Source organism: Macaca mulatta, chromosome 7 (assembly GCF_049350105.2).
Source record: "Macaca mulatta isolate MMU2019108-1 chromosome 7, T2T-MMU8v2.0, whole genome shotgun sequence".
NCBI lineage: Eukaryota > Metazoa > Chordata > Mammalia > Primates > Cercopithecidae > Macaca > Macaca mulatta.
This window is the reverse complement of record NC_133412.1, coordinates 144,860,204-144,883,001: the sequence shown is the minus strand read 5'-3', so window position 1 is coordinate 144,883,001 and position 22,798 is coordinate 144,860,204. Positions and strand designations below refer to the sequence as shown.

At 43.2% G+C, this 22,798-nt stretch overlaps 1 protein-coding gene across 39 annotated transcripts in view; it reads right to left on the bottom strand.

The window, feature by feature from the left end:
• Positions 1-22,798, bottom strand: part of SIPA1L1 (signal induced proliferation associated 1 like 1) — a 409,230-nt gene that overhangs the window by 6,988 nt on the left and 379,444 nt on the right. For all 39 annotated transcript variants that reach the window (XM_077937707.1, XM_077937717.1, XM_077937723.1 and 36 more), the window contains 4 exon segments: positions 21,555-21,997; positions 8,377-8,616; positions 7,442-7,607; positions 1,982-2,228 (listed from right to left, as the gene is read on the bottom strand). In XM_077937707.1, the coding sequence (XP_077793833.1) occupies positions 1,982-2,228; positions 7,442-7,607; positions 8,377-8,616; positions 21,555-21,997 (1,096 nt within the window).

Sequence of the window (22,798 nt, the reverse complement as noted above, 5' to 3'; positions counted from 1 at the left end):
GAGACTCCGTCTCAAAAAAAAAAAAAAAAAAAGAGTTTCATGTATTATGACAGCCCGGTAAGCCAGTGTATTAAGTGCTTTGTTTTCCCTTTCAAATTACAAAAAGAACTTCTCTGAAGTACAGCTGCTGGTTATTACTGTGCTTAAAATTAGCAAAATTATGAGTAAATGGAAGTTAACAAATACTGCAAGATAGTAAACGTTAAGTTCTACTTAAATGTGCTCCCACCAAGGGTAAGTAGGAGGAACAGATAATTCTGTAACTCACAACCCTTCTGCCCTTTTATCTCTGGGGCCCGACTTTCCATGTGGGGGATGAAAGAAGTCACCCTTCCTCATTCCCCAAACACATTTCAGTGGAAGTCACCAAGCAAGGTAGGGCTGAGGGATCAGCCCAATGAGGACTGCTTGGTTAGGATGTGAAATCACTGCACCTGCTATCTTATTCAGGAAAACAAGAAAAGCTGATGGGAAGGGCCTCAGAGAGGGCTGCCTGTTCCTTCCCTTCCACTATGGACTCACATGGGCACTTTAGTCCCAGGACTCCTCGTCTGGACAATGACCATGTGTGGGAGGCAGATTTCTGGGCTGCTCTTTTGGAATGTAGGCTTCTACAACTCAGGGCCTACTCTGACATGACACATGCAGAGAAGACTTCACGAAGGGGTTACACCTTTACACTGCAAAGGCAAAATTAGAAGTACAGGGAAATAAGAGAGCAATCAAAGTAAGGCAGGAATAATGGAATTCAGGGAAGACTGACCCTGATGTAGGGAGAGAAGGAGAGAAAAAGGTTAGGGACAGGAGGTCACTACCACAAGGCTTATTCTGGAGTTTGATGATAAAAAGTGGTCATTTCATGTGCCAACCTTGGTTCATTGGAGGTGACTTCCTGGAGCAAAGAGAACCCAGATATAAGCTGCAGGTGGATGGGGGAGGAAGCAGGGGAAGCTGGCATGAGCCTTGTGTGATGCCTGCCGGGGCGAGCAGGGTGGGTGGGCCTGTGCTGCTGAGCAGTGAGTAGGACGGAGACATGGAGGAACATTCATGAGCGTGGGCTGAGAGCTCAAAAATAAGGCAGCAAAAGCAAGAGATGTAAAGAAATTACTGTTCCAGAGAAGCAGCAGAAGGAAAAGAAACGTGGGTATGAATGGACACCAGAGATATAAAAGCTGCAGCAGAGTTCGCAGAAGGAAAAAGGACAGAAGGGAGGAAGGGTGAGAGCAGTGCATCTGGTAAATGATCAGGAACACTGGTTCCATGACAGGCATCTGCTGTGCTGGGCCACAGCTATGAGGGGAGGTGTAGAGCCCTGGAATGGGGTGGACAGAGACAGGAAAAAGGGAAAAACCAAATTTTAAATCCTGAGTCCCAGAACATGGCCCTTAATAAAACTGGGATCTAGCTGGGTCACAAAGCAAACAAGGCATATGTGGACCAGGTGCAAGAACATGGAGGTACCCATTATCCACAGGCCTTTTCCTTACATAATGCTTGCCTGCTCACTGCATGAATAAATCAGTGAGTCAACAAATGAGTGGTTGACACCACAGGCAATTTCCTTACAGCCTGGGAAAGACTGAGAGCAATGGCAAGTCTGGGTTCTTACGGTGGCTATAGGAAGCAGTGGATACAACTCTCTAAGAAATAACTAATCTAGTGCTAGCCAAATTTGCTCAATCAAAACAGCAGCTGGCATGGTTGCTAAGAATACCAATTCCCAGACTACTCTTTTGGAGATTCAAATTCAGGAGGTCTTGGGTCCAGTGTGGGAATCTGTTACTTCTAGCAAGCATCCTGGGTGACTGTGGTGGTCTGGGATTACAGGAGAGAGAGGGCAAATGACGAAGGGGCGGGTGAGCTGAGACCATCTGAGCATGGATACAGGACCCCTCTCTGAGCACACCGAGTGGCAGCCACGTCTGGGAACACTGACCATCATCAACAGGGCTGTCCAGGCTGCAGCTGAAAGACCACTTACCATGCAGCGATTTCATTCCTAAGGTGTAAGAAGGCCTCCTCAATGGGAGTGACTTGGGGAGAGAAGGGTACGTGCTACTGAAGAGGACATCGTTGGGCAGGGCTTGGTCCAGAAGTGATGCCCTGGAGGTGAAAAAGTGCTCCCTCTGGCTACTGTAAATGCTCTCGTCCGACAGTGTTCTGTGCAAGGCCCGCCGTGAGGTGGGGGTGCTGGGGAAAGGAGACTGAGGAGAGGAGAGTGCGTGGAACTGAAAAACAGGATCGAGACAAAAGAAAGTCAATTTTCTGGTTCAGATCCCTGAGACCAAGGTTGGGGGAGGGTGGGATAACCAAGTTACTGGTTCAGATACACCCCCAGCAAGGAAGCTTCAGGGCCCACTGTCTATTTCTACATCCTCAAGGAGCTAACCCAAGAGTTCCTGGTCGTTATTGCTTAGTCTGGCACGCTGCCTGCAGCCTGTCGGTGCTCCCTACGTGATTCAGGTATGTGATTAAGTGGATTTATCAAGATCGTGTGTGGTTAAAAACAAGACTTTAGGATCAGACAAATGTGACTTTTATTTAAATCCTGTGTCTCTCACCAAATCATACAATCTCTCTGAGCCTAATTCCTCGTTTGTACAATGGGAGCACAAAACCTCTCGGGATTACCACAGGGATTAAACAAAACGCTGGACTGAGCACAATGGCGGGTGTCAGTGGCACGAAGAAATGGTGTTATGGCCCCTGGGGGAACAGAGAGCCACAGTGCTAGGAGGGTGTCCTGATAAGCTTGTCAGATGATAACACGCTTGCTGGGCAACAAGGGTATTTGATCATCAAAATATTTTAACTCACATAGCAGGTAGCTCTTGATTACTAACTTATACCAACTGAATCTATCAAGGTAGATACATTTCATGAGTTTTGGAGAAAGTTTATTTTTTGAAGATGCATTTCTATTCATGAAATAAGAATAGGGTAGGCTGGGCATGGTGGCTCATGCCTGTAATCCTAGCACTTTGGGAGGTCAAGGTGGGCAGATCACTTGAGGTCAGGAGTTCAAGACCAGCCTGGCCAACATGGTGAAACCCCATCTCTACTAAAAATGCAAAAATTACCCAGCCGTGGTGGTGTGCACCTGTAATCCCAGCTACTTGGGGGCTGAGACAGGAAAATCGCTTGAACCCAGGAGGCGGAGGTTGCTGTGAGCCATGACTGCGCCACTGACCTCCAGCCTGGGCAACAGAGTGAGACTCTGTCTCAAAAAATAAAGAAAGAATAGGGAAGTCATCTTTATAAATAACAAATAACTATATATTTATTTATACGTGACAAATAGTTCCAGATGTATCTCTTATTGACATCTTTTGCCTTTGTGACCAAATCTGATTTTACTTGAGATTTTTTCTGCAAATAGCAAGCTTCTGGGAATCCCTTGCACTGAGAACAGCAGACACATTAAAAATAGCAACCTGAAAGGCAACAGAACGTTTGACCCATGAACAATAAAGTCATTCTGATTCAGTTCCTCTTGGGCCACTGTCTGCGTCGATAGGGAAAATGATGTGGAGAACAGGTAAAGACGTGAGGAGGCTGTCACCACTGGTTGAAAGCCACCCTGGGACTTCCCATGATACTTTGAAGGGGCAGACAGAGAATGATTTAGCAAATGCGCCATTTAGTGGGCTGAAATACACAGTGGATACACAGGGCCTACCATGCTTCTACTCAACTAGCCAGGGGTGAACCAGGTCCAAGCTACCCTCAATGTGGTATGCACAGCTGCTGCATAAATACCAAAAGATTATTAATCAAACACATTGTTAATACATCCAAGGTGTGACCAACTGGGTAAAAATTATGTTCACTTTAAAAAAATTCATGATGAATTAAATCCAAAGTACATATGTACTTGTCTAGAAACTAAATTGCTGTGATAAATGCTTTGAGAGAGAGAACTTGGAATGAAAGTGACAATTTCCCTTCTCTTTTTGTGGAGAAGAGTGAGCATTAGAGCCATTATATGGCTTGCTAACTGTAATTTTCTTAAAAAATAAAACCAGATTAAAACCAAAACCAAAAAAACATCTCCACCTGCAACGTTCTAGGACTATCACATAAGGCTCCTGCCTGCCAGGTCAGATCTCAGATTTCGGTACGGAAAAACTGCTGCTAAATAGTTTTCGGCACCCCTGGTTTTAGTAAAGGGATTTCCTTTCCAGTATCCCCACCCTGACAGTTTTACAGGTGTGAAATCCTCCGCCAATTCTAGTTTCAGCCTCTTTGAGAAACGTTAATATGCTTCAAGGCCATGAACAGCTACCTTGAAGAGCTTCTTTAAGCAGTGTGCCCTGTGAAAAGCTAAAACACCCTGCACTGAAGGGAGGCAGGGCAGGAAGCAGAGGAAGCAACCTACCCCAAAGGTGTTCTGCTCATTCATTAAAAGGTAGGAGAACACAGCCTTGTCCGAGAATGTTGGGATGGCCCCTCGCCCCATCCTCTTCAACTTCAGTCTTAAAGGTTTACAGAACTATCTGCTTCCCAAGAGCAGCCCCTGCCTGCCTTGCAGGTTGTACCTGGGATCGCCCAGGAGCGCTGCCCGGTGTTACCAGCCCTTGGGAAAGAATCATAGTGGAGTGGGATGGCACTGGAAGTGGGATCACACCTGGAAGGGATTTCAGAGGACATTCGAGAAGGGGGCTGGTTCTAACTTGTGCTCCAAGGAGGCCCTAAAGGTTCCTTATAGCACCACTGCTATGGAGAGGTTCAAGTGGGACCCAGGAGTCCAGGCCATCCCATCCCTCCCATAAGAGAAACTCTGCTGTCTGAATTCTATATAATGGGGTTCCATGTGTGATTAAAAAAAAAAAAAGGCTTCCTGAGCTTTAAGACTGGTTGGGCACCACTGATCTCCTCTGGTCCTCTATCTCACAGTTGAGGAACGGGGCCTGGAGAAGTGACGTTTTGCTTCATGCCAGTCTCCTGTTCTCTCATTCTTTTCAGTGCCCCTGGTTATTAGTGACGTGTCACCTGCACTGACAAGAAGCTTTTCCTAAATACTGGAGCCACATGAAGCCTCCTCCTTTGGTATATACCTGAGAGCACTGGCACAGAACAACTGTCTGTTCACTTGTCAGACTGTATGCCACCCTTAGGGAAAATAAGGTTATCCCATCTCTGCTTGCCAGTGAGGTTTCTTAGAGTGCTGCAGCTCTGCCACTGTTCTTGAGGTCCTTGCTCTCCTGGCAAATGAGACTGGGAGTGACCCTGCCACTCAATATTAACAAAAGCTCATAGGTAGCACTGGCTATCCAGGAAAACCAATGTGGCACAAGAGTGGCTTCGGAGTGTCACAGCCCAAAGCTGGCCATGACACCTAGTATCCTGAAGTCTGAGGCAGTGGTTTGGAGCCTTGAGCCAGGAGTGGCCTGGAAGACCTATGAAGGGCATGCCAGCCTTACTGACACAGCAGAGCCTCCATCATTCAGATGACGACTCTCAGAAGACAAAGGGAGCTAAGCTAACTCATCTGAAACTAAACCTGCTCAAATAAGATGAAACTGGAGAGAGAAAACCTGAGCCTATTCCCAGTTCTTGCTCACTGTGATGGTTTAGCCAGCACAAGCACTTTCTTCACAGAGTCTCACAGTAATACAGTCACAACATAAAGAAAGCACACTCCTGTTTCAAATAGGAATGCTAAAGTAATTCATTTTGGAAATAAAAGCCAAGACCTGGAATAAGGACAAAATCAAACATTTGCCTTCAATTATTTCTACTGCGTAAGTAAATCAAAAGAATGAAGGCTCCGAGCTTGCCCCTTGCCAAAAATGTTAAACTAGGAGTTGGAAGAAAAACTCCACTCAGGGCAGGTTTTATTTCCCTTTAACCTCAAAAGAAAAATCTGAAATAATTTTTATTTTGAAACTGGTACTGAAACATTTTAATATACCTCTTTGGGTTTTGATGGATAAAGAAAGAAGTTTCAAGCACTATCTTTTGCAAGGTTGCTAAGGAAACCATTTGTGCCCTGAATGATGAGTCAGAACTGTTAAGTGCTGGCTTATGAGACGGAAATTACAGAAATCAAGAGTGGCTACATCTGTACAATGATTTATTAACATAAATCATGTTAAGAAATCATTTATTTCTCGACGAAACTCTAGAGTGGTCCTTGGGGGTACATTCAGTTCCTATCAATGTTGAGTTTTTAGGTTTGGGGGTTTATCTGGTTTGTCTGGGGAGATGCGCGCGTGCACACACACACACACACACACATACACACAGACACATGGTGCTGGGGAAGCCTGAGGGCGACAGCCCCACACAGCTGCTCCACCCGCCATGCCTCTTGCACTCTGATCACAGCATGAAGCTGGTGTGTGGTTTAGGAAATATTCTAGCTTCCACTTCAATCAATTCAATTCTCAAGGTCCTTCTTAAAGCTTTCTAGTCTCTTCAAATAGACTACAAATCATCCACCTAAGAACCTAGAGAACAGAAAACTTCAACGTTTGCAGCCATAACCTTTCTGGGGGTGCACTCCCTTCTGCTAGGAGACCCAGAAGACCTCAGACAGAAATACCTATACTCAGAGTGACATAAATTCAGGCCCAGCTCAATAAACACCTATTCCAATCCTCAGGGGTGTGAGACTCCACACTTTATAGAACAAGAAAGGAGAGAGCCTTAAGTGAGTTTCCAAAGGTCCTACAAGCTGAGACAAGTACACAAACCTTTCCACGTGGTCACATAAAGGTCTAGGTGACACACAAACATACACGCTGGACAGGTATTCAGGACTTGGTGCAGAGAGACTGGGTTTTAGAGAAGACATTTACAGTCTGGAATTCTGAGATAAAATAGAAGGCTTTATGAAGTCAAGAGAGTTTGGAAAGTTCTGAAGGTGTGTGGGTAGACTTAGATTGCTGGACTGAAGCAGCAGCTGCACGTTTACTTTTGGGGGTGTGGCGATGAGAGTGACTGTCTATCAGGCAGTTTCTCTGAGTGAAGAGAATACCGTATATGGCCAGTAGGTTTGCTGGACAGGGTCAGGAGCAAACGGGGCCATTTCTGAGAAGAGGAGGACCCTCTGGACAGAAGACAGTAAAACCCTTGTGGAAAACGTTCTAGCTTTCCATAGGAGCCACAGGTGTCTCTGCACAGTTTCCAAAAAGTCATATCGCCTAAGTGATGTTAAGGGAATCATGCACTCTGAGCAGGATACAGCAGAAGAATAAACAGCTGTAGGGGTAGGACCATGTTAATAGAAACCATGACTAATGAGACGTGGCTGCAAGGACAGAGCATTGTCAAACACTGTGGACCAGTTATTAGGGAAATGGGATGATAGCAGGAAGTGAGACTCAGTGAAGAGCAGCCAGTAACCGACACTTTCTGGAAAGCGTGACTACGGTTAACAGCCCCATCATGTCTGGCTTGTTTCTAATTGCCATCTACCCTGAGCTCTGTCTTGTACCTTAAAACTCTTCTGTGATTCAGGAGTTGGGCTTTCAAGGTCGATTAGTTTCTTTAGATCTTCTTCAATGGTGGACTTGGAGGTTGGCTTAGGAGATGCCCGGAGGTCTCTGGTTGAGGCACGCAGCCTGGTGTGGGCTATTTCATTGCCATCACTCTGATGACGCCTGGAAAAAAAGGGAAGAGATGATAGATACCAACTCAACAAGGTTGGCTCAAGGGCACGATAGGTTCTAAAGAATGTAAGTCAATAGAGAAATATTATGTGGAGAAACAGATAATTACTTCTGCTTATATCAGAATCTACTCATATAAACGCTTACTGAAGAAATAAAACCAATTTGAAACACAAAATAAAATCTGATGAATAAGTCACTCTTTTAAAGAAAGCTATTAGTTTTTCTAAGCCAAAATTAGCAACAGGTTTACTAAAAGACCACAAGGTATACATCCAAAATGCAACCTTTGCACAAATGAAAACAAAATAATTGAATGAATCATTTAATGTTTTGCTGTACTACCTTGTCAAAAAGTCCTTTATTTTCAGGGGTACTCACTCACTTTCTAATATCCCCTCTGGTGCCTACTGGCCTAGTTAAGAACTACATGGGAAGGCTGTGATTAATATAATCAAAGGGACTAGTATGGTCTTAGCACCAGAGGGGCAATTATTCTGAAGTGTATCCTTCAAACACACTCCTTTTGAGATCTAAGATTCTCAAATCCTAACATTTTGCAATACATCTTGTTTAAGGAACGAGGCAGAGAAATAATTTAAGAAAATATTACTTACGAAAAAACATAATAATCCCAACAGACCAACTCCTCCCAACCCCCTAGCCTGGTCTCTTTTGTTTTAAGAGATTACTCCAAGGCTTTCTATTCTCCATCATGTTAAAAGCAAGCCAGCAGCAAGGGAAGCAAAATAACTCTTACTTTCTCGTGTCCATAAATCCCACGGAGTTTATGGTTCCTTCAGGTTTTTTCCATCCAATTAGGTACTTGCTAGTAGCGCCCTGGCGAGGGTAAAAACTCCTAGGACCAGAGGAGGAGGAGGAGGAGGAGGAGAAGGACGGTGCGAGCTGTGAGGGGGCGGCTGGATGAAGCTCTTCTTTAGGTGAACTTCGGGCACTGGTGAAAACCACCGGGCTGGCAGAGTGTCGGGAGCTCATGGTACTGAGGAGAAGCAGGGCAAAGACGTGTATCTCAGGATCATTATGTCAGCTATGAAAGTGTTGCCCGGGGTATGGGTGATGGCTGGGTTGAACAACAGTGAATTTTTCATGAACTATTAACAGCGATGGCTGGCTGGCCTTCCTGGCTTTCTCACTATAATTTAAATGTCTGCTCTCAAAATGACAGATGGCTACTAGTGCTTCGTCTGCACTTTAAAAAGTAAAAATACTTAAGACTGTCAGGGACACTTTCAAACACACTGGCACCACTGAAGTTTGTCACAGAAGTTTGGCAGTGGCAAGAGACAGGAGAAAGAGAAGCAAGAGGTCTACCATCTCCATGCCTCTGTCTTGCTTTCTTCACAACTAGGGATTTTGGTGATGCTCTCTAGGACCAAGCTGGGGAGGGGAGAGGAGACTGACAGGGCTATGGCTCTTCAGACTCACATCCAAGGCCAGTGGGCACAGTGAGCGCTCCCTCCCCATGGCAGCTGGCATTCATATTGGCTCTGGAGCCTGCTCATCAATATATTTGAAACATCAGTTAAAGATTACAAAACTAGGGCTGGGTGCGGTGGCTTATGCCTTAATCCTAGCACTTTGGAAGGCCGAGGTAGGCGGATCATCTAAGGTCACGAGTTTGAGACCAGTCTGACCAACATGGCGAAATCCCGTCTCTAAAAAAATACAAAAATTATCTGGGCATGGTGGTGTGTGCCTGTAATCCCAACTACTCAGGAAGCTGAGACAGGAGAATCACTTGAACCTGGGAAGTAGAAGTTGTGGTGAGCCAAGATTGCACCACTGCACTCCAGTCTGGGTGACAGAGAGAGACTCCATCTCAAAAATAAAAAAGATAATAAAACTAAAGTCTACATGACTAAAGAGTCCAAAATTTAGGGGTTTCAAGAATTCCAGAACAGAAAAAGGCAGGATTTTCAAAATAAGGTATGAGAGTTTTAGTTAACTAAAACTCATATAAACGTAGAAGGCCTTTAACTGTAGGATTTTCATACTTCCTGCCCAGTGGTCTCACAGGACCACACTATTTGAGCCTTTCTGAGTTCTCCAGCATGGGGTGAAACCAAAGATGGCTGACTCTTGCTACAACAGACTTTCAGTTATTTTTACTTGAGGTTTAATTAATAGTATGTGGTCCCAAAGCATTCCTCAATGGCACTTTCATTTGCCAAAAACGAATGGTCCTGACCTAAATAAAGTATGGACTTTAGTTAATAATACTGTATCAACATTGACTTGGGGAGGAAGATAACTGAATAGAACCCTCTAACAACTGTCCCTCCACAGGAACACCAACTTGAACAACTATCCACACAATAAAGCGCCTTCATAAGAATCCAAAATCAGGTGAGCGATCACAGTACCTGCTTGTCACATCATATCAAGGGGAAAGAGTCACTGAAGAGGGTGGTAAAGATGATCCTGCATCGCCTACGCCCCCTCCCCCACCCTGGCACAGCAGCTTGGAGAGAGAATCTGTGCACATCAGGGAGGGAGAGGGTGTGGGACTTTGCATCGGAACTCACTGCTGGCCTGTCTCAGCAGAGCACAACACTGAGCAGAATTCTGCTGGCTCCCACGGACAGAGCATTTAGACCTGCTCTGGGTCAGAGGGGAATTCTCAGCCAGAGTGGGAGGAAGCTGAGTCCCAGCTGGTTCCGCCACCCAATACCGTGCTATCTTCAGGTCTGACCCCGTGCAGTGCCAGCTGTGGTGGCCATGGGAGTGCTTGAATCACCTTCCCCAACTCCAGGCAACCCAGCACAGAGAGAGACTACTTCTGAGAGGGAAGAGAGAAGAGACATTGCTTAGCAACCCAGAGAATTCTCCCTTATCTTGCCCAAACCCATCAAGGCAGCGCCTCTTGGAGTTGGTGAGAGTTAAAGCGTTCCTGGACTGAGGGCGCCCCCTGGTGCTGATACATCTACAGTGATCACAAGCTTAGATCACAATAGTCCTATTTGAATACATGGAAAGCCTTCTCCGGAAGAACCAGTACAAACAAGCCCAGGCTGCCAAAATTGGAATAAATACCTAACTCTTCAATGCCCAGACACTGATGAATGTACACAGGCATCAGGAACATCCAGGAAGACATAACTTCATCAAATGAACCAAATAAGGCACCAGTGATCAATCCCAGAGTGACGCAGAATTCAGACAGAGAATTCAAAATACCTGTCCTTGAGCAAGTTCAATAAACTTCAAGATATCACAGAGAAGGAATTCTGAATTCTATCAAAAATTTAACAAAGAGATGGAAATAGTAATTTAAAAATCAAGCAGAATTTCTGGAGTTGAAAAATTGAATTGACAAACTGAAAAATGTACCAGCTTCTCAACAGTGGAATTGATCAAGCAGAAGGAAGAACTAGTGAGCTCAAAGACAGGCTACATGAAAATACACAGTCACAGGAGAAAAAAGAAAAAAGAATAAAAAAGAATGAAACATGCCTATAAGAGCTAGAAAATAGACTCAAACGGGTAAATTTGTTTTTCTTTTCTTTTTTTTTTTTGAGAGTCTCCACCCAGGCTGGAGTGCAGTGGCACTATCTTGGCTCACTGCAATCTCCGCTGCCAGGTTTTCTGCTTCAGCCTCCTAAGTAGCTGTGATTACAGGCACCTGCCACCACGCCCGGCTAATTTTTGTATTTTTAGTGGAGACAGGGTTTCACCATGTTGGCCAGGATAGTCTCAAACTCCTGACCTCAGGTGATCTGCCAGCCTTGGCCTCACAAAAAGATAAGGATTACAAGCGTGAGCCACCGTGCCCGTACTGTCAAAGGGGTAAACCTAAGAGTTATTGGCCCTAAAGAGGATGTAGAGAGAGAAAGAGATCGGGGCACAAAGTTTATTCAAAAGAATAATGAACCTTTCCAAACCTGGAGAAAGATATAAATACCCAGGTACAAGAAGGTCACAGAACTCCAAAAGGGTCCAACCCAAATAACACTACTTCAAGCATATATTAATCAAACTCCCAAAGGTCAAGGATAAAGAAAGGATATCTGAAAGCAGCAAGAAAAAAGAAGCAAATAACATAAAAAGGAGCTCCAATACATCTGGCAGCAAACTACTTGGTGGAAACCTTATAGGCCCACAGAGTGTGGGATAACATACTTAAAGTGCTGAAGGAATACTGATTCTCAAGCTATAACAAATGTACTACACTAATGTAAGATGACGCCAACAGGGGAAACTTGGTGAGGGGTTTATGAGAACTCTGTCTTTGCAACTTTTCTGTAAATCTGAAACTATTTTGATATTAAAAAGTCCCACAATAGGCCAGGTGCAGTGTCTCATGCCCGTAATCCCACGACTTTGGGGGCTGAGGTGGGCAGATCAGCTGAGGTCAGGAATTTGAGACCAGCCTGGCCAACATGATGAAACCCTGTCTTTACTAAAAACACAAAAATAGCTGGGTGTGGTGGCACATACCTGTAGTCCCAGCTACTTGGGAGGCTAAGCCAGGAGAATCGCTTGAACCTGCGAGGCAGAAGTTCCAGGGAGCCTAGATCAATAAACACTGGTGCTCAACATCATCAGTTACCAGGAAAATGCAAATTAAAACCACAATGAAGGACCACTACACACCTACCAGAATGGCTACATTAAAAAGACTTATAATATCAAGTGCCAGAAAGGATGTGAAGCACTAGAGCTCTCATACACTGCTGGCTGGAGTGCTACTTGTTACAACCACTTTGGAAAACTAGTTCAGAGGCTCTACTAAGTTGAACATACGTATATTCTTGACATGGCTATTGTATTCCTAGAAACTCAAAAGAAACACATATGTCTGTGTACCAAAGGACATGTACAAGAATTCTTAGTATCGGCTGGGTGCAGTGACTCACACCTGCAATGCCAGCACTTTGGGAGGCTGAGGTGGACAGATTACTTGAGCTCAGGAGTTTGAGACTAGCCTGGGCAACATGGCAAAACCCTGTTTCTATAAAAAATAAAAAAATCAGCCAGGTGTGGTGGTGTGTGCCTGTAGACCCAGCTACTTGGGGCGCTGAGGTGGGAGGATTGCTGGAGCTCAGGATGTCGAGGCCGCAGTGAGCCAAGTTCACACCACTATACTCCAGCCTGGGTGACAAAATGAGACTCTATCTCAAAAAAATAAAAGAAGAGGAAAAGGAAAAAACAAAGATTCTGAATATCCCAAATTGGAAACAATCCAAATATTCATCAACAGTAGAGTGGATAAATGAGCCGCTATATTCTCACACTGTAAATATAATATAGCAATGGGGATAAGCTAATGTTACCTGCAACACATGGATAAATCTTAGCAACATAATGTTGACTTAAAGACGCAGGACACAAATTAATACACATAGTATGATTCCATTTATATTCAGTCCCAAAACAGACAAAATAAAGCTATGATTTTCTTAATTTTTGTTTTTGTTTTTGAGACAGGGTCTTGCTCCGTCGCTCAGGCTAGAGTGCAGTGGTGCAACCATAGCTCACTATAGCCTCAGACTCCTGGGCTCAAGGGATCCTTCCACCTTAGCCCGCCAAGTAGTCAGGACTACAAGTGCGCATTGCCACACCTGGCTTACACATGTATTCTTAAAAGGATAACTGGTTAAATAAGATCAACCCCAATTCCGGTTTTATCTATGAACACAATGTGCTGACACTAGCTCCCAGGTGTGAAATGCCAGTGCACTTCTTTTCACTAGTGGTTATAACTGAGACAGCCCCACTTAACAACTGATTAGATTTAAGCACAAAGGTACGAGAGAAACAAATGAACAATCCACCGGTATGGCTTTCTTCTTTAACGCACACAACTCAGAGCATGACATTGTGCACTTTCGTACACATGGCCTCTAATTCAGTGGGCCTGTCAGCATCACCTGGGAGCTCTTCTAAAGCATACTTTCTTGTGTTCCAATCCTAGATACTTAATTTAGTAAAGGAGGAATGATGCCTGGAAGATTAGGTGAAATATCCTCCAAGTGTTCACAGCAGCTGAGGCCTACTGCTCACTCACATCCAGCTGAATTATACACACTGTTATGACGGTCAAAATCCAGTTCCATATTGTCTAGATGAAGAAGGTGAAGTCATGGTAGCAGTGTTTCTCAGGCCACAGAATGTGGCCACCTGTATGTACTGATGCAACTGGGGAATCCTGGGCTTGTGTTATATCTTCCGGAGCCCCAGAAATCTGTATTTTAACATACTTCCAAAGTATTCTCATGTTTTTTTGGGTTGAAGAAATACTGCATTAGCCCCTCAACTCCTCCCACTCTAAAATGAGTCTGTCTCTGGGCACAGCTGTGGGTGGGCTCCTTGCAGCTGACCGACCGACCCACTGGCCTGAGACTGCATCAAGGGATGTGCACCTATGCACTTCGCCTAAGAATCTCTGAAGTGGATTAAATTACAATACAACTAACATGAAGCTATCAGCTTCATACTTTTTAAGGGGAGCTGTGTGACTGGGCCCTTTCATTATCCTGGAAATTTCATGTTAATTTAATAGGTTTCAATTTCATTTTACTCAGAGAGTTAAATCTCTTCATAGGAATTACATAAGAAGGGAATGAACCAATAATATCTAACAAAAAAGCATTAGATATAACAGGAAATAATAACTGCAATATCTATACTTAATGTGTAAGAAGTGAGTTTAACTGAGTATGGTCAAATTGGAATCACTAGAAATGTACTCAAGGTGTCTCTAAATTCTACATGAAGAAACTACTAACTATAATTTTTCTATAAGCTATAGGGCATTTCTCCTTTCCTAAAAAGGAACAACCTTAGATTCTGTTTGGCCATGTCAGGATGTTAATTTTGAAAAGGAAGAGAGGATACACAAGTACATGATACCCCATGTAAAAGAGGCCGGGCGCAGTGGCTCATACCTGTAATCCCAGTACTTTGGGAGGCCGAGGTGGGCAGATCACGAGGTCAGGAGATCAAGACCATCCTGGCCAACGAGGTGAAACCCCTCTCTACTAAAATACAAAAAATTAGCCAGGCGTGATGGCATGCACCTGTAGTCCGAGCTACTCGGGAGGCTGGGAGGCTGAGGCAGGGGAATCGCTTGAACCTAGGAGGCAAAGGTTGCAGTGAGACAAGATCACGCTACTGCACTCCAGCATGGCGACAGAGCGAGACTGTTTCAAAAAGAAAGAAAGAAAGACAGACAGACAGACAGAAAGAAAGAAAGAAAGAAAAGAGAGAGAGAAAGAAAGAAAGAAAAAGAAAGAAAGGAAGAGAGAGAAAGAAAGAAATAAAAAGAAAGAAAGAAAAAGAAAGAAAGAAAGAAAGAGAAAGAAAGAAAGAAAGAAAGAAAGAAAGAAAGAAAGAAAGAAAGAAAGAAAGAAAGAAAGAAAGAGAAAGAAAGAGAGGCAATGAGGTCACCGAGGATCTGGGACAGCCTGAATCTGTCCAAACTTCTTATCTTGACCTGACGCTCAAATGAAACCATGGACCACATGTGCTGCAATCTGTTGATTTTACATTCCCAGCTATGGCAAAGCTTTATAGGAGGGGATGCTAGATGACCAATCTGCAAAAAAGATGCTACTCTCAGCGGGTGCTGCTTTACAAGGAGGACCTACATCTATTTGCTGACTTTGCCAAGCGATGAGCCACCCAGGATTGGGAAGCCTGAATGTCATCAATCAAGGCCCTGAGTGCTGAACCTATGAGGCCTGAGGAGACCATTATGAATTCCTGCATCGTCACTGAGACCATCATATCCTGTGAAAAACATCTGCCAGCCACTGTCTGGGCTGTAGAAAGCTGCTGATGGGAAAACTTGGAGTCATCTACTATTTAGGCATGGCAAGGGGGTTTCAGACAAGCTTGGCCTGCTAAAGATGATATTTTCAGGAAGCGGAGAGCAGCAATTAGTCACCTGTCAAATGGCTGTGGCAAAATCTGGGCAAAGGCTGAATGCTGGTCTAATACCAAGGGGAGGAGAGCTGATCGGGTTTCCTGTGATTGCTTGTACAAATAACAAGCCTTTGGGTGACAGATAATGTGGAGGATAATGATTAAGGAGGACTCCTCCCACGGTGTTCAGCACTAGCCAATTCTGTACTCTATCCAATAGAGTACGGAACACAATTTAGAAGACACTAATTCCAAAGGACTGGGGGGAAAACAAACAAGTGAAGTAGGGATGATTAAGTTGACAAAGAAGATATCCAAGTGACTGCAGTAAAGAAAAATTGTCCATCTATAAAAGGCAGATATTTAACAGTATAAGGGCATACTAATACATACAGCATAGGGAAATGAGTGGCTAGCTATATGCAGCAGCAGAAGCCTCAGGGATCATTGTGGACCAGAAGCTGAAAAGCCTGTAATGCTAAGCTATTTAATAAGGAGCTAACAAGATATCTATGAACATTATCATTTTATTGGCCATAGCTGAGAAGAGTGTCATGTGCAGGTCTGGCATCTAAAAAGGATAAACAAAACAAAGCCGGAAGCTTGAGAAGAGAAAATATGATTATAGGATGAAACACACAAAGTGTAGTTCTAAGAGCTGTGGGAGATACCTGCCTGTTAAAAGAAAAGTCACTAGAAAAGTGTTAAGGCAGGTGATAAAGAGTTTACAAAAGGAAATGACAAAAAACCTTTGGTCTTAAAATGACATTTACAGTCTGCAATACATTTGATAATCTTTTTTATGTTCAACAAACATATAAAAACAGCCATTTAGTAGGTGGAACAGGACTTTGATTTGGTGGTACTAGGCTATGCTAATGTGTATGACACAGCACATTACCAGCTGCAGGTTTTATCCATCAGTCACTTAGTTTCTGACCTGCTCTCTATTGTGTAGACTGAACAAGCTGACTGCTGAAATGCAGTTTGCTGGCCAGTGAACTGAAAGATGCAATAGTAAGCCATCTTCATTTGTCACCATGTGCTTGTATCTGTTTAATTTGTGCACCTTAAGATCCTACGGTGTATTCCATGGCCAATATGCCATCTCCTAGATTACAGATGAGGGACAAGCCAGGTGAAATGGTACAACTGGCCACAGGCCACATAGCTGATCAGTGGTAGAACTGAGACTTGAACCAGGGTCTCAGGTTCCAAATCTATTTTCCCTATGTTCCTCTCTCAACTTGCCTGGGGGTAGAGAGCTATACCAAATTTTCCTTCTTTCTTTTTTTGCAAATGAACACCTTATAGTCAATAATCTACGTCCAATAACTAGGTTAAGGCAAAAAGGGCCAACCACATGTTCTCAGAATCTTAGATGTCAAAAGTCTTCATGAGAAAACACTCAGCTCATAAAAAAAAAAATTATCTCTTAATTGTGTATTTGAGCTGTAGCTAGAGGAATGGAATTAAATATTGAAAAGGGAGAGGACTTATTACATACTGAAATTATTTAGAAAAGTTGTGTGGGCCAGGCTCAGTGGCTCATGCTGGTAATTCCTGCACTTTGGGAGGCCAAGGTGAGAGGACTGCCTGAGCATACGAGTATGAGACCAGCCTGGACAACATGGTGAGACCCTGTCTCTACAAAAGTATTAAAAATTAGCTTAGCATGGTGGTGCATGCCTGTAGTCCTAGGTACTCAGGAGGCTGAGGCGGGAGGATCACTTGAGCCCAGGGGGTCGAGGCTATAGTGAGCTACAGGGCCACCACTGAACTCTAGCTTGAGTGACAAAATGAGAGACCCTGTCTTAAAAGACAGAGAGAGAGAGAGAAAAGCTGTGAAATCTCTTGAGATTATTTTTTTCATCCCCCCCCCCCACCCCGCAACAAACCAATTGTATGAATTCTCATCCTGGTAGAATGCTTTACATATGACAAAGAATGGGCTCTCTGCCCTTTCTGAATTCCTTTGGGCCTTATGATTTAATGACACTTGAAGAATTTGGGCTTGCTATATCAACTGAATGAATGGATTAGTTGCTTCATAGAACAAAGTAAAAAAATGTGTTGTTAGTGAGATCTGCATCAAGCATCTGTGGCTTGACAGAGGGCTCATTTTCTCAAGGTTCACTTGAACTTTCTTCCTCGGTGGCTCTAGTTTTCAGTCTTTGAGGTTACTAAAAGTAACTGGTTCTGGATAACATAACCACTCACCCCCCAAAAGCTGGAAGAGGTGTGGCAAGATCGCTTAGGCCAGATCACCTGGAGTTCTGTTGTGTAACAGCAAGATATTACACAATTGTGAATGTTCATTGTGTGCAGTGACACAAAGCAAAAACTACCAATTAAAATGATCCATACCCACAACTTAGGCTAAAGCAAATAGAGCTAACCACATCTCTTAAGAGAAGTTCTGGTTTTGTTATGTCAGAGGTTGAACTTTCAAATTCTGAGTTAGTCCATAATATTCAGAAAAATAACATTCTCATCTTAAGGAAAAAATATAAAAGAGAGGCAATTAATTGTTAGTAACTTAAAAAAAATGTTGACTCTTGGGCACAAATGATCCTCCTGCCTCAGTCTCCTGAGCAGCTGGGACTATAGGCGCTTGCCACCGTGCCCAGCTAGTTATTTCTATTTGCTCATTGGCATGTATTGAGTATCAATCTATTGTGTTCATGTTGGCACAGACTATGCAAATATACTTAGGATGAACATATTGGGTGACAAATCGTGTTGTACTGACTGGATGGCAGTAAAAAGGTATATGTGATCACATAAGTGGGTAGTAGTTGGCTACAGGTATCTGAGGGGGCTTTAGGGAAGCAAGAGGAAGCCAGTTTTGAGACCTGGAGAATGGCAGGCTAACAACCGTGGACACCAAAACAAGTCAGGCCAGTCAGTTACAGAAGAGATGTCTATTGTGCAAGCCTGAGGTAGGGCTTTTAGCTTTCTCATGTGTGGTCTTAAATTAAGCTCCAACATCTGAAACAGCACTGGTCAGCAGGACTAGAGCATTTTGGACTGACTGAGGAGGTCCTTGATTGCCACACAAACTGGCACTGCCTACTGCCAAGGCCAGAACCCTAAGAAGAAAATGAATGCTGCTGGTAAGAATGTCCTTAAATTACTACTATCTTCACCTCTCCTAGGCTTACCACTAATCATTTTTTTTCTAGTGGTTCATTTTAAGATCTGAAAGTGAAACATCCATTACCAAAAAATAAAATAAAATAAATTTTCTCCCTAAATTTCCAAGCTTCATAGATAGACATATTCTAGGGAGCAATAATTTAGAGCAAGTGATACCTTTTTAGTTATAGAAAGTTATCAGTATGTGTAATGACATTCAAATATAGCAACTCTATGTAATTACCAACCTGTATTAATGCAGCTCTCATGAGGAGCTACACAAAATCTGCATGATCATCAAGAGGGAAACTAGAGGACAGAGGAGGTAGGAATGGAGCCCAGCCAGAAAGATGCAGTGAAACTTAATCACTGTAATTTAGACTTTGTCACTGAGTCCCAGGTACAAGCTCTTTTAAGCACTGTCAAGACATCTCTACATTAATTGCTGTTCCTGTCTTCTGAGGACACAAACACTCTAATTTGCTGTGATTTTAGTTTTTCTATAGCAATGTGCATTTGGTGGCTAAGTCCCCTTTCCTCCAGAAAAGGCAGGCTGCTCTGATTATCCAACTCACTCTGCCAAGATCAACATACCAAAGTCTCAAAACATCCCTACTTACCAGAGTCTAGAAATGAATGTCACTCAACAAATGAGTGGGTGAGAAGCTCTGCCACCCTCCCTGGACGGCCACATTCTTCTCTTCTCTAGTAAGTTTGACTTTCAATAGGAGAGTTATTTCTAAAGGATGATTTCAATGATTCTGCATTCTTCCAGTTAGAAGCAGAAAATTTAGATAATCCTTTGAGGCCTTCAGGCAGCTCCAGTCAGCACATTCAGATAATGCGAACTCAGGTGCTTTTTTCAGGGAGCTTTGTTGATCCCCTGGGATTTGTTAGATAATGGGACAGCCACACATTCTGTGCTTCGGTTTCAGGGGCCCAGCTCTTTCCAACCTCACTCCATGGTGATGCCATTTGAGACAAGATCTCTATAACCAACTTTCTTCTGCCATCACATTGGACCAGAGAAATATTTTTAGATGGAAGATATTCTTAAAAAAAGGCATCCTCTTTTCAAAATGACAGATTGAAAACCAAAGAAATACGAGTCAAACTAAACTTAAAAACCAGAGAGAAACTATTCAGATCTGCAAAATGTTCTAAGTCAATGCACAATCTACTCAGATGGGGATGTGCCAAGAACAGCCAGCGAGTGTCTTGTGTGATTCTGTCTATATGGTTATGGCATCTGATGCCCACTTCCTGTTCTACTTTGGCAAACACATCTCTTACACCATTTGCATCAAACAATCTACTATCTTAATTGTGGAACAGAATACATAGTACTCAAGAATACTGAGACTACTTTCCCTATTTCATTTTGCTTGGAAGCCATGAGTTTCCAGACCTATCACCACCATTTTGAGATCTGCAATGTGGTAGCAGTAAACAGAAACAACACTCGTGAAAGGCTTCAGCTTCATACCACAGGGCCTGACATTTTAAATGAAGGGAAACTCAATGATAAGTAATGATAGAAACTCCATGAGAAAACGGAATACTTAGCTGGTCAAGTGAAAGGAATCTAAATTAAGTAGAAATTAAGTAGAGGATGTCCTCTCTCCTTAAGGTTATCTGGGGTTTACTGACAGATTATGGGCCTGGATTTCCATTTGAAAAATAAAAACTAAATTAAGCCTCTCTACTATTTTTCTCTTTTCTTTTCTCTCTCTCTATTTCTTTCTTTCTTTCTCTTTTTCTTTTTTTGAGACAGAGTCTCACTCTGTTGCCCAGGTTGGAGTGCAGCTGCATGATCTTGGCTCACTGCAACCTTTGCCTCCTGGGTTCAAGCAATTCTCCTGCCTCAGCCTCCCAAGTAGCTGGGATTACAGGTGCCCACCACCATGCCCGGCTAATTTCTGTATTTTAGTAGAGATGGGGTTTCACCATGTTGGCCGAACTGGTCTCAAACTCCTGACCTCAAGTGATCTGCTCACCTCGGCCTCCCAAAGTGCTGGGATTACAGGTGCGAGCCACCATACCCAGCCTTTACTACTTTTCTTGAGGTCATAATCATAACAGACCCAGAAGATAGCAAGGCTAGATGCTCTCACACATTGATCAATGACTGACAACAACTGAAGGTAAAAGGAGAAAGCACACACAGATTAACAGGCCTAAAAAGACAGTGATGGAATCCTTCTTCCCTATATGGATCTTGTCACATTTGGGATTTTAGGCTCAAATCAAGAGGAATTGACAAACAGTATTTATCTAGAGGTGTGATCTCCAAGGATACAGGGGAATGTGTACTTTCCTATTCTGAAAGGTGTGTCTAATTTTAGCTACACGTTTGTGTTGGACATCCCCTACTCTCAACCCATCGCTGCCAGGAGCCAATTACTGAAAAAAAGTTACTATGAAAATATCAGGTAAGTGAGGTTCTCGGCTAGAGAGGCATGTAAAGGATGTGCCTGGCATCATAAACGATGCTCTGTTACTCAGAAAAGACTCCTTTCTTTTAAATATATGGTCAATATTTTAAAAACGTAGTCTTCAAAAGCTTGTCCCAGTATATATTCCCTATCACTCACCAAAAGCCAACATTACAAAATTACAAATTTCCTCTCAAATTGTGGTAGCCAGGAAAATTAAAAAAAAAAAAAAAAAATCAAATCCAACTTAAAAAAGAATGAATCTGCAAAATTTTCTCACAGTTTAAAATAATGCACTAAAATTGCAGGATTAAAGTATTTTGAAGGCAAGTAAAAGACATTAAACATATAAAAATAATTGTCACTGCAGAAAAACCTTTTCTTATACACTATTGAGCAAAGTAAAGTGGGCTGAGGCCAGGGACCTGGGCTTAAGTCTGCGCTGGGCATCGGAGAGACAGCGGGGAAGGGTGGTTACCTTGTGTGGGAAGCAGCATCGTTTATACTGAAGGTGCTGTTCTCCCTTGTCAGAGGGCTCGAGCCGGCTTGGCTCTTGCTGTGTATGTCTAAGCTCAGGGAAGACTCTGCTTTCCGGTCCAGGCCGTGGCTCTCTGTCTCCAAAGTCCGATCTGCCATGGAGATTACTTCACTGGAGCTGTGCCATAGGGGTGCCACTTTCTCCTTGCCTGGCCCTGAGCGAGGTGATGATGTGGCAGCCCCCAAGGAGGCTGTGCTGCCATGGCTGGGGCCATAAGAGGTGGTGTCAATGCCACTGTCAGCAGAGGTGCCTTGCAGATAGTTATAGCTGTTGAGTTCGGATTCTGTGCGGTCCCCATCGTACCACTTCTCATCACTGTGGGCACTCGACGCATTGCTGGAGAGAGTATTGCTACTGGAGTGGCTCGAGTAGTGGCTATCAGACTGCAAGATAAGCAGGATTTATTTGAGTGCAAAGTTTTGCTTCCTGAACAACAGAATAACAGAAATGACACTGTGATTAGTTTCTAGTTATGAAGGCCTAAAAGTTCCATTAATGACAAGTCACAGTAAGGCAGGGAACCTATGTCACTCTAGTCCACTCAGAAGTATCCATGGCAAAGAGTACTAGAAATGTGTGTGTGTGTTTTTTTTTTAATCTTGTTTTTCATTATTTGATTTATGCTAAAGTATCAATACTAATAGGAAGAAATTTAAATTGTCATTAAAGTTTTAGTATATTAAAATAGAAAGGAAATGACATTTCCAAAGGGATTATAATTAGAAAGCATGTTAATTCTAAAAGCCCTATTTGTTCAGAGTAAATAGAAGGCTGAATATAAGACTTATTCCTAGAGAGCTCTCCTTCCCCAACTAGCCTCTATTTAGGAGACAGCCTTCTAAGACACGCTTTGAGGTAAAATTTATACAGAGGTGCCAAGGTAATTCAATGGGAAAAAAATTAGGTTTATCATGAAACGATGGTGATAGAACTGAATATTCATATGCAAAAAATAAAGTTGGAACTGGGGCAGCGGCTCATGCCTATAGTGAGGGGATGAGTGCTAGGATAAGGATTGATAATAGAAGTGTTAATAGGCCTCCTACTTTGTTAGGAATAGATCGTAGAATTGCGTATGAAACTAAAAAGTACCATTCAGGTTTAATATGAGGTTGGGTGTTTAGGGGGTTAGCTTGGGTATAATTGTCTGGGTCACTTAGGAAGTCGGGTGAAAAGAGCACTAG